Here is an 11,283-nt window from a genome sequence, read left to right as displayed (position 1 = left end):
GTCCCCCCGCCCACCTGGTGGCTGCGCCCATCCCTCTGTGCCTGGCCTGAGGTGAGGCTGAGGCCGCTGGGCTGTGAGGAGCCACCTCATGGGCTCACGGGGCTGGGCATGAAGCTTAGCGCTGGCTCTAATGGTGGTGTTTAGTTTGGGGTTTCTGGCTCGGTTTTGTAGCTGGGGTTGGAGCGGAGGTTCCGTTGCCATGGGGGTGATTCCTGTCCTGCCGTGTTCGCCGTGTTTTCAGTTCCGCTCCTGGCCGTGCTGCTCATGTGGCTCGCAGAGCGCTGACGAGCTTTCAGCAGGAGGCCTGGCCTCGTCGGCAGGGCTGGCGTGTCGGAAGCGGGTGTGCTTGGGAGGCTTGGTGGGTGCACACAGACGTTGTCATGACGAGATGCAGGTCTCCCGCAGCCCGAGGACCCAGCACCGCCGGTCTCCTCCCTGCACGCCTCAGGAGCTGGACGCTGGGACCCCACGGGGTGCCCCGAGCGGGAGGCGGTGCGTGACCTCTGCATGTCCGCCGCCTGTCACTCCGGGAGTGCCCGGGTTTCCAGTCTGTGGGCTGCTCTGGTCCCTGTTCAGGGTCGGGCCATTCCTCGGGGTGGCACAGACCCTGTGGCTTCCACCTGAGCACCAGTGTCCCCGGCGCTTCTGCACCGCGGTGGCTGCCAGCACGTAAAATAGGCCCCACGACTCGTTTGCTGCATCTGCTTCCACTGGGTTCTGGGAAAGGTGTGTGACCGCTTCTGTCCCTGTGTGGCGCGTCCTGGCCTGGGAGTATCCGTGCGGGACCCCAGGCAGGCTGCACACACCGTGCTCGTGGCGTCCAGGCCCGGGGCACACGGGAGCAATGAGGGCTTGGGTCTGGTGGACCTCGGCCCTGGGCTGCTCTGGACTTCGCTCTGCTGCCCGCTCCGTGCTGGCATCTGTCGGGACCTAACATGCCAGCTGGACTGGCCAGGCCGGAGGGCGGCCACCCCTGAGCTCCTGCTGGGTCACTGGGACCTGGCCCGGCACTGCCGTTGGCCCTGACGGTCAGGAACCTCCCTTGCATCTCTGTCCTGGGGTGGGGCAGGCCCCCGGGGAGGATCCTAGAGACCCGTTTAGGGGACAGTGGTTGGGGGGCGTCGGGTTTTCCTAGATGTTGGCCCTGTCGGGAAAGTCACCCTCAGGGCTTCTTCCAGAATGGGAGCTTGCCAGGAGGACATGCATTGCACTCCTCTTGCCAGGGGTGTGAAAACCCCATTGGGAACATCTCTGCCCCCCATAACTACTCTGCTGCTTCGCCAGCAGGTTTGGGGTGGACTTCCCACTGTGTTTCCCCAGCACCCCCACCCTGGCCCTGTCACTTGCTATAAGCAGTGGGCCGCCTCGCAGCTCCCGAGAACCCTGTGCTCAGTAGGGAGTGGGGGCGGTGGGGGCAGTGGAGATGGGCGCGGGAGGCCCACTGACCCTGCTTTCTGTCTTGTCTCGAAGGCTCAGCTGTCACAGGCCCTGGAGGAGCTGGGAGGCCAGAAGCAGAGAGCGGACATGGTGAGTCTCTTGGTGGTGGTCTTTGTGGCCACAAGGAGCTCAGGGCATGGGGTGCTTTAGACCCCGGGAGCGGAGGGAATCATGTCCCTGTCATGCAGGCGCAAGCCTGCGGGTCCCTGATGGTCACAGCGCTTCCCTTCATCAGAAACGCAGGTGGGGATGGGAAGTGCATGGGGCCTGGGAGCCGGGGCCTGGCCCCCCAGGGACTCTGACGTGGGGACCCCAGTGCCCCTTCTGCTCCACATCATGACCCGCCCGACATAGAGCTGATGTGAAAACTCTCGTGATCCCTGCTTGACGCCCACGGCCAGGTCGTCCTTTGGTTGTCCCCCCGCTCTGGGCCCATGGTGGCCCCGCCTCACAGGGTGTGTGGACCAAGATGTCTGCCCGTCAGGCTTGCAGCCCGCGTTGCCCTGCTGAGCATCAGGTGTGCTCCTTGGCCGTGTGGCCACGTGCCACCATCTCGGACCACGTCTACCCCCTCCCCTGCCCCCGAGCGGGCAGCCTATAGGCCGAGAGGCTTCCTTACCACCGTTTGGGGTCAGACAGCTTTGCTTTTTATGCATCTTTGTCCCACACAAGGTGCAGGCCTTTCCTCCTGCTCTGGCCCGTGGTCTGGTCTCTATGGGGACCCAGCCACCAGGGTCACAGGAGGGCCACGGGGCACGTTTGCAGGTGTTGTGGGGCAGCTCTGCCCCAGGCCACATGCCAGCCAGTTGGGGTTGGGGCGGGCTCAGGGACTCACAGCACAAGTTGGGGTTCCTGGTGTGCAGTCCTCGCTTGTCAGCCCCTGACCTTGAGCGGGTCATCTGGCCTTCACCTGCAATGTAGGAGTGGCCCACAAGTTGGCATGCCACGTCCCTGGGTTTGTTTCATCCATTGACAGCCGTCCCCACAGCCTCAGACTGTCCAGCTGTGTCTTACTGCCGCTGTTCCTGTCGGCCGTGGTGGAGGTGGGGCTGGGGAGACCCGAAACAGGCCCACTCGTGAGGCAAGGGCCTGAGGATGGGCTGGGATGAGGCCCAGGTGCCAGCATTGGGGAGCCTGAGGCTAGCTGTGCTCAGAGCCCCTGACCGGCAGGGGTGAGGGAGGGTTGCAGGGGTATGTGGTGGGCATTGGCCAGACCGGCTGTGCCAAAGGTAGACACAGGTTAGGTAGAGCGTGAGTCCAGAGGTCAAGGATGGCAGGATGGCCTGGGCAGTGGGTGGGGGAGTCCCAGGTGGGATGGGAAGGTTGTGGAGGGCAAGCCAGGAGAGAAGCATGGGGGTCTGAGATGCCGTTGGCTGTTGGGTGTCTGGGCCAGGGGGTGTGAGCTCCCACGTCAAGGCCCTCCAACACCTGGCACGTGTCCGCCCTCCGGAGCTGGTGAACGTAGCCAAGAAGGTAGAGCCTGAGGTTCGAGCTGCGTCAGGCCGCTCCAGCACCCGGATATGTGGCCCGGGGAGGGCAGCCCCACCCCCAGGAGCTGGGAGGCAGCCCCGCAGCACGGTCCTGATGTCACATACGTGTTCTTCAATCTGTAAGTCAGCCCGCTGGTCTTTCCCCTGCGGGGGCCCCTGAGGGCACATCCGGTCCCTGAGTGCAACAGGCATTCGTTGTTGACTGAGGGGGAGCCACCGTGCCTCTGCGTAGAGCCTTTGCCCTCGTCTGGCGGAGAAAGGGGCTTGGGACCCAGGCAGGGCCTGACGGGGGTGCCTGCCTCCAGTGAGCCTGGGGTAGGGAGCTCTGTAAACCGTGCGGCCTAGCTCACGTGCGTGTGCGTGACTAACGGGACTGTGGGTGAAGAAACCTGGGGGGAGAGCCCGACGTGTGGGTCAACATGCATCATTCCCTCGGCTTTGACCTGAATGGACATGTGCCCGAGGGCCGTGTGTCCGTGCTGGGCACACACAGGCGGGAGGAATGAGGATGGAGTTGTGCCGAGCACAGGCCTGGTCCTCCTTCCCTGGCTCCTAGGGGTTTGGAAAGGACAGAAGCTCCCACGGTCGGGCCGCAGGGGCCACTGCTTCGCCTCATGGGGATGCCTGAGGGACATGGGGCTGGAGAGTGGCTTCCCCGCCTGTGTTTTCCCTTGTTTTCTGCCCATAAAGTTTCTTTGCATTGTGTAAAACTCCCTTGAGTCCTAACATACTGAAGCCCGGTTCCACCTCTAGACCAATTAGACTGGAACTCGTGGGGGTGGGGGGCCCACTTCTCCCCAGGCGATGCTGGCGCCCACCTCCGTGCAGGGGCCCTTCCCCAGGCGCTGCCGGGCCTTTGGGGAAGATTCTCCTTGGGGAGCTTTGGTGAAACGTCCCTGTGGCTCTAGCCCCGCAGAGCTGGGCAGGCGGGTGGGGACCCGGCTCGTCCCCCAGCTCATTCCCAGCTGTGCCCGGAGGTGCAGGTGCTTGGTGCACTCAAGTGGGATGCTGTGGGTGCCTTGCTTCCTTAGATCTGCGCTGTAGCTGCACCTCACGCAGGTTAATCTCTGCCTTCTGATTGTCACATCCTGAGCTTGTCTCCCGTTTGTGTCTCCTCTCTCTCCTCCCGACTTAGCAGCACCCGGCGGAATACAGCAGGTGCTCACTCAGAGGCCTGTGAGCCTCTGCTCTCCCTCCCTCCTCCCCGGGCCGTACCTCCTGCCTCCTGAGGAAATGAGGGCCAGGTGGGCCCCCAGCCGGTGAGGAGGCAGCTCCGGCCCTGCTGTAAACCCTAGTTGCTGTGGGAGCTTGAAGGTGGGGACGGTGGCCAGAGCTCCCTGTGACACGGAGACCGAGCCACCCTGGGTCTTGCTCTGTGGCCCTCACCCCGTTTCGGGGCCAGCGTGGCGATGGGTGTGATGGGGGCACCTCTGTCCAGGTGTTGGGGACGGCCTGGTTCCTGTGCCACCTCTCCCGGCCTGCTGTCTCTGGGCCCTAAGCTGATTCAGTATTTAGGAGAAGAGAGAAAAAAGAATTTAAACATCTGTAGTTAATTGCAGATGACAAGACAAAGACGGTTTGCCTTTCTGTTATTAATTAGCAGATGCATGCTAATTAGGAAGCAAGGCACAATTCAGGCTTTTCTCTTTAAATGCAATTAATATCACAAGGAAAAATGTCCTGGGCCATAGTTGTATCATTAACATCCCTCACCCTAATTAGATCCGGCCAGCAGTGGATGGAGAAACCAGTTTTTTGATTATAACTATAAAAATCCCATGTACTCCGGGGAGCAAGAAGTGAAGATTTATTTTCTGATGAAAGGGGAGTGACACCCCTTACGACTCCAGGTAACGACGCAGTCTTCCTCCTTGAGTCCCGTGCCCCCTGGGCTCCTGTGGGCTTGCACTGCCAGCCTGCGGGCCCGTGGCCGGTCAGCCGGGAAGGGCTTGGCGGGAGACGTTCTGGCCGCAGGTGCTCCCGGGGTGTGCGTGCTGTGGCCGCATCCCAGCAGGACAGGGCCTCCACGTGGCCTCTCCCAGAGCGCCAGCCTCCCTGGCTGCGGCTCTGAGATGACCGGAGATGCTGGTGAGGCCGATTTTAAGCCCTGCGAGGGGCCCTGCACAGCGGCGTGCACCTGGCTGATGCCTCTGTCGCTGTAAAAGCAGCGCCGCGGGCCGGGAAGCGTCGGGAGGAGGCGTGTGAGCTCCTATCGTTCAGTGCTGGCAGCCAGCATCCATACAGCCTGCTGCCCGAGAACCTGGCCTGATCGCAGCCCACCAGCATTGCCAGCCGCCTTCCGGGAAGTTCTTACGAGAGCCTCCTGGTTCTGTGACCGATAGTGACGCGTTTCTCATCCCGGATCCATCCTGCCACGGGACCAAGCCCGGGTTGGAAGACCCCCCACCCCCCGCCTCAAGGGGAGAACTTCGTCTGTGGTGGGGGAGTCATGAAGGCTCATGGGGGACGCCATGCAGGGACCCACGGCTGGCGGCAGCCTGTTCCCCCGCAGGGTTCTGCGCCCCCAGGACGGTGTCTGACTCTGTTACCCACTGCTGGAGCCCACTGTGACCCAGTGAGGCGTCGGGGCCCCAGGCGGCAGGCGGGGGACAGGGTGCCCCACAGGCCGGGCCCCAGGAGCTGCGGCTGCACGTCTCAGGCTGACCTGGTTGGTCTGACCAGTCTGCGTGTGTCCCCGTGCCGGCCCCTCTGCCGCAGGCACTCACCCCCGGCGTCTCGTGGGGTCACTGCTTCTGCGGCTCTGTACCAGCATCTGGCCGCACACCTGGCTGTCCTGCTTTTCCTCGGGGAGCCAGTGCGGGAGACCGGCCTTCCCCGCAGGCGAGCGGTGTCCGGCACGGAGTGAGCACTCGGAGTGTGGTGGGGTTGATTTGGGGTGGGCATCTGCAGGCCGGGTTGGTTCTTGAGTGCCCCGAACACCCGACGGTGACAGGTTTATGAATGCGCACTCACCCGGCCTGACGGCGAGCCGGGCACTGTTCCAAGAGCTCTGCAGACGTCCACTCTCGGAGCCCTGCTAGGTGACCCTGTCGTCACCCACCTTACTCATCAGGAGGCAGAGGCCCGGGTCCCAGCGGGTCCCAGCTCCCGTGGCTTTGCTGCCAGCACACACTTCTGCCTGGGCCTTCAGGACCCCTGAGTACGTGGGACTGTCCCTTGTGTTCCTGACCGCCCTGACCCATGTGAGCACAGGCTGCGTGCTCACTGCCCCCACCTGGGAAGTGCCAGACGCCCGGAGTTGTGTGTGCCCCCCGGAGTGGCTCTGCTGAGTGCTGGCTCCTGGGGATGAGTGCCTGGGGCAGCTCCGTGGGAGCTGGGAAGCCGTTTTTAGGGATGGAGGGAGAAGGGCTCAATGAGGCGTATTTAGAAGTTAGCATCAAGCTGACCTGGGGTGCACAGGGCTGCCCCGAGAGCAGAGTCCCCGGCAAGTGCCTCAGGGCTGGAGGGCTATGGGTGCCTGAGGGACGTGGAGCTAGTTTCCAGCTTGACGGCCGCCCTGGGGCAGGGCTCACGAGGGCTTGGCGCCTGCTCTCCACAATGCACTGGCTTGTCTGTCCCCCGAGCCCCAGCGTGTGGGTGTCCAGAGTCCAGCCCTGGGTCCTTCCCTCCTCAAGGTGCTCCCCACTGGGCCCTGGCAACGGCCAGCTTGGGGCTCTCTGCCCTTGGCCACGGTGGTCCTGTCTTACGATGTAGCTCCTAAGGGAGAGAAGGGGTCACGCACCTGGGACTGGACAGCTTTCATGGCTCTGCATGCTGATGGTAAATCTGTCGGATTCAGCGAGTGGGTCCTGAACCCCACTTCCGGGTGGCTGTTCTCTTTCCGCATGCCTGTGTTCACTGAGGCCCCTGCTGTGCTCTGTGCACGGCTTCCCGCGCCCTTCCGTGTCGCCCCCATGCTGTTTCCGCCCCTTGGAATGTGTCTCCGTCGCGCGGGGCCCAGTTCTCCCTCAGCATCGAGCTAATCGTCCTCTGCCTCCCCCTGTTGCTATCCCGCGAAGACATCCCACGTTCACCGGTGGGCACGTGACTGTCACCATGGCCGTCGTCCTCGCTGTGGACCTGCTTTAGATCATGCCGCAGCCACTGAGTGCCGAGTGCTCCCATGTGCTGGACACACGCTCACCGCTGTGTCTGGACCGTGTCTTTGAGTCCTCACTGCAGACCCTCCGGGTGCCGGTGACCTGGCCGTGACTCAGATGAGGGGACAGGTGCAGTGAGTGGGCGGGCAGGTGGCAGGCCGGTGGGCACTGTGGGGCTTGCTCACGCCAGCTGTCCCGTACGGACAGCGCAGTCCCACGTGGCCGAGCCCCGGACTCGGGTTTAAAGTGCTGAGCGACTGGACATGGACACAGGGAAGCAGCATGTGCCCCCGGGCCTCTCTCCCGGTGTGGGGGCTGGCCTTTTTGGTTTTGCCAGGTTTGCAAAGACCTAACAAGAGGTTGGTGATTTATTGTCTTAAAAAAATCCATCTGCATCTTAGGGACACTATCCTGAGAAGATGGCTTCTTAGCCTAGAAAATAAATGTCTAGTGGTGTAATTTCTGGTTCTTAATTGGATCCCTGCACAAAAGGAGAAGAAAACTCCCCGGTGTGGCGGGAGCACTTTGGTTTATTCCTGTCTGGAGCAGAGCAACGTGCTGTCGAAGTTCTCAGAGCCGTAGCGTGTTGAGTATCTGGCAAGGCATGACCTCTCAGTGTTTTCTGTCCTGGTGAAGCTCGGAGTTAGCTTGTCAGGTCTCACGGAAGAATCCTGCTGCCTTGTGCTCATGGACTCTGTGCAGTGCTGACTTCCCGTCCGCGATACCGGGCGTGGCTCTGGCCTCTCGGTCTTCATGGCCTTCGCTGGAGTTTGGTCCGTTGTTCCGGTGAGTCTTGCACGCTTCTTATTAGGTCTCTGCTTGGGTGTTTGATCATTTCCATTACTCGCACGTTGCTCTCTGCCCTGGCTGGCAGCCCCACGCTCACCAGCAGCCTGCCGGGGCCCCTCACGGGGTCGGGGCGCCGAGAGAAGGCGGGCACTCCAGACAGGGAAAGGGACCCCCCCAACGGGCCCCAGCACACAAAGCCAAGGCGCAGTGAGAATCTGTAACAGCCACAGATTGAGATTGGTTAATTTATCTTTAAAAACCATGGGGCTCCTTCCAGCTGGAGAGACGTTCTCGTGCTCGTCCCGGTTCTAAGTACGGTGTTTGCGTGTCCTTTAAACATCTCGTGCTCTGCAGTGACCCTCTCTGGCTTCGCTCCTTCTCAACTGCCAGTTCTTACTGTGTCCGCATTATGTGATTTTTGCTCCTTACCATATTATTAAATCCACCACATCTTCAGTAGCCGCTGCAGTTCCCCTCCCACGTGTTCGCTGCGCGCCTTGCAGGTGTGTTGGTGGGGAGCTGGGTCGGACGTGGTCCTGGCCTTGGCGCCCATGGTCCTCTGCAGGGGCTCAGCCGGCCTGGAGTCTGCCCGCCAGGGTCTCGCTGCTGCTTCCTTTGGCCCACGGCCTCTCGGGGAAGCTCGCGTGGTGGCCGCAGCCGGACTTGTCCTGAGCCTTCCTGACTGGGAAATGTGGGAACGTGGGTGTCCTGGGACCCCCAGTGAACCCCATGAGGCAGAGGTGACCTCAGGCGTTCCGTAGCAACACCTTTTCCTCTTGGGCAGCATCCCTGATGTCACCCGTGGAGACACAGAGGGTCCAGAGTCCTTAGAACTGTGCACAGATTTTCTGGAGAGGGGTTTCCATTCTCATGGGATTTTCCTGGACTTTCTGACAATCTCGCCCCCCGGTGTCAACCGTTGCTGTCCTGGAAGGAGGTGGCCTCCTTGCCTCAGCCAACCCTCTGGACCCCATCCCGCTGGAAGCACGTGGACGCCGCCTTCCACGTGTTCCTGGGGGTGGGCTTCCCCCTCTGCGGAGCTGGGCCTGGGGCACCAGAAACCACAGCTGGGCTAGCTGGGTGCTATCGTTGGCTTCGTTTCTGTTTTCTTTTTGTTTTTTTTTTCAGCTGAAACACTGGATTTCTCCAAGTCTGTCTCTTGGGCCTTCCTGTCTTCTCTCACCATGTACCTGTCACCTGCTGCTGGGCTGCCCTGGCCAGTCTCTCCGGCCCTAAGGCTGATGGCCTCTGGGGCGCTGTCTCAGCCTGCTCACTGGGTCCTCTGTCTTAGCAAATGTGCTGGCGTAGGGGACGGCTCCGCCGGCGTGGAGAGCAGCTCCTGTAGGGTGAAAATTCTGCCTGCACGCACTCTCCACCTGGGCTTCTTGCTCTGAGGTGCAGGCAGGTATGTCCCAGCTCGGGGACCAGCTGTGCTCACTAGGAAATGCCCGGGAGAGCCACTGGTGGCTACGGTGGCCTGTCCTGCTGGGTGTGTCCCTCCAGAAGGGATAGAACGTGATGAGGGCGATCTGTTTCGGCCCCTCACCCCTCCCCAGGAAGCAGCCGCTACAGGGCCCTTCCCAGATGCATGATGGGCCCAGAGCTGAGCAGAAAGGCGGCCTCTGACCGGGATTCCCATTGTGACCTCGGTGGCGTCTCTTCTCTGGGACACCTGAGTCACCTGCCCCGATGGGGCTCTGGAGAGGCAGCAGCCTGAATCCTGGGACGCAGTGGGCCTTGGCTCCGTCAGTACCACCGGTGGTCCTTGGCCCAGGCGGACCCTCGTGCGTCCCGGGAGCAAGTAATGAAACAGACTAGGGGTTTGAGCATCCTTCCTCTGGTGCTCAGCAGTGCTGGGTTCACTAGAATCGTGTCGAGGTAGGGGCCCACTCCCCTGCTCCTCCTGCCGGTTGTGGCTTCGTGGAATTGGGTAAGGCCCTTGGGATCGAACTGTGTATCCTCCCAAATTAAACTTAAACACACTGCCTCTATTTAAAGGTTATGCTCTACTAGCGAACCTGCCTCGAGTACCATTAGCATTCCTGACGCTTTGGAGCTGTGAGTGAGTCTGGCAGGCCCGGCCCCCTTGCAAGGAGGGAGGGACCGACCTTGTCACCAGAGGAGACAGGCAGCTCAGAGGCTGGTCCACGCTCATCCTGGCTTGCTGCCACGGAGGTCTGTGCCCGGCGCTTCAGCTCCACCGAGGAGCCGTGTCTCCTGCGCTGTGCACGCATCCGCATCTGTTGAGGGCACAGACCCTCTAGAGAGCTCCGCCTCTAAGTGTTCATCGGTCCCCCACCTTCTGGGTCTCCACTCAGAGGTGAGTCCTGTCCAGGAGACTGCACTCTGGTGAATCTCCAGCCGACTCATGAGAAGAAGGGGGAAGAAGACACAGACTACCAGCATCAGGAAGGAGGGGGCGCGGTCATGCTTGTTACCATCGTAGTGGGTTATAGGTGCGTCTCATTGTAGTTTGGGTTTGCATTTCCCTGATGGCTAGTGATGTGGATAGAGCATTTCCTCACATACTTGCTGGCCATTTGTAGGTTTTCTTTGGAGAAATCTCCTTTCAGATCCTTTATCCATTTTTAAATTGTTTTTATTTTCTTTTGTCTTTTTGTTGAGTTGTAAGACTTCTGTAGGGTTTTTTCATAAATTATAGGTACTCAGTCCTCATCAGATAATTTGTGAATTGTCCTCTCAGTCTCTAGAGAATGTCTTTTGGTGTGCACACGGTTTTGGCTTTTACCCATTTCATCTGTTTTTTCTTTTGTCATTTGGTGCTCTTGGTGTCATATCTAAGAAACCGTTACCACATCCAGGGTCACAAAGATTTACTCCTGTGTTTCCTTCTAAGAGTTTTGTAGTTTTAGCTCTTACACTTAGGTTTTAATAATTTTGAGTTAATTTTTGAAGACGATGTGAAGTAGGGGTCCACCTTCCTTCTCTCGCACATGGCCGTCCAGTGGTCCCAGCACCATTTGTTCAAGGACTGTTGTTTCCCCACTGAAAGTCTCAGTACCCTTGTTGATAATCATTCGACCGTAGATGCTTGGGTTTATTTCTGGATTTCAGTTTGGGTCCCTTGATCTGTATGTCTGTCCTTTATCAGCACCACGTTGTTTTGGTTACTGTCACTTTGTGGTAAGTTTTGAAAGTAGTAAATGTGAATCCTCCAACTTTTTTCTTTTTCAGGATTATCTTTGCTGTTGGGGTCTTTGTAATTTCATATGAATTTTAGGATCGGCTTTCCCATTTCTGCAAAAACAGGACTTTAAGAGGAGTTGTGTTGAATCTGCAGATCACTTTGAGGAAGATTGCCATCTTAACAGCATTAAGTTTTTCAACCCATGAACACAGAATGTCCACTTATTTCGGTTTACTTTCATCTGTTTTAGCAGTGTTTTACAGTTTTCAGTGTGTACGTACTTCCTCCTTGGTTACCCGTATTCTCGAGTTTCCTATTC

At 59.7% G+C, this 11,283-nt stretch overlaps 1 protein-coding gene across 14 annotated transcripts in view; it reads left to right on the top strand.

Moving 5' to 3' along the window:
* The window catches only part of MAD1L1 (mitotic arrest deficient 1 like 1), a 317,188-nt gene that overhangs the window by 184,757 nt on the left and 121,148 nt on the right, over positions 1–11,283 (top strand). For 13 of the 14 annotated variants that reach the window (XM_081819242.1, XM_081819246.1, XM_081819248.1 and 10 more), the window contains one exon: positions 1,471–1,527. The exons of the other annotated variant lie outside the window; for it this stretch is intronic. In XM_081819242.1, the coding sequence (XP_081675368.1) occupies positions 1,471–1,527 (57 nt within the window). The remainder of the gene's footprint in view (positions 1–1,470; positions 1,528–11,283) is intronic. 14 annotated transcript variants of the gene reach the window in all.

Source organism: Leptonychotes weddellii, chromosome 5 (assembly GCF_054177405.1).
Source record: "Leptonychotes weddellii isolate Sample4059 chromosome 5, ASM5417740v2, whole genome shotgun sequence".
Classification (NCBI taxonomy): Eukaryota; Metazoa; Chordata; class Mammalia; order Carnivora; family Phocidae; genus Leptonychotes; species Leptonychotes weddellii.
Note: the sequence above shows the minus strand (reverse complement) of the source record. Positions and strands in the feature narration are given on the sequence as shown.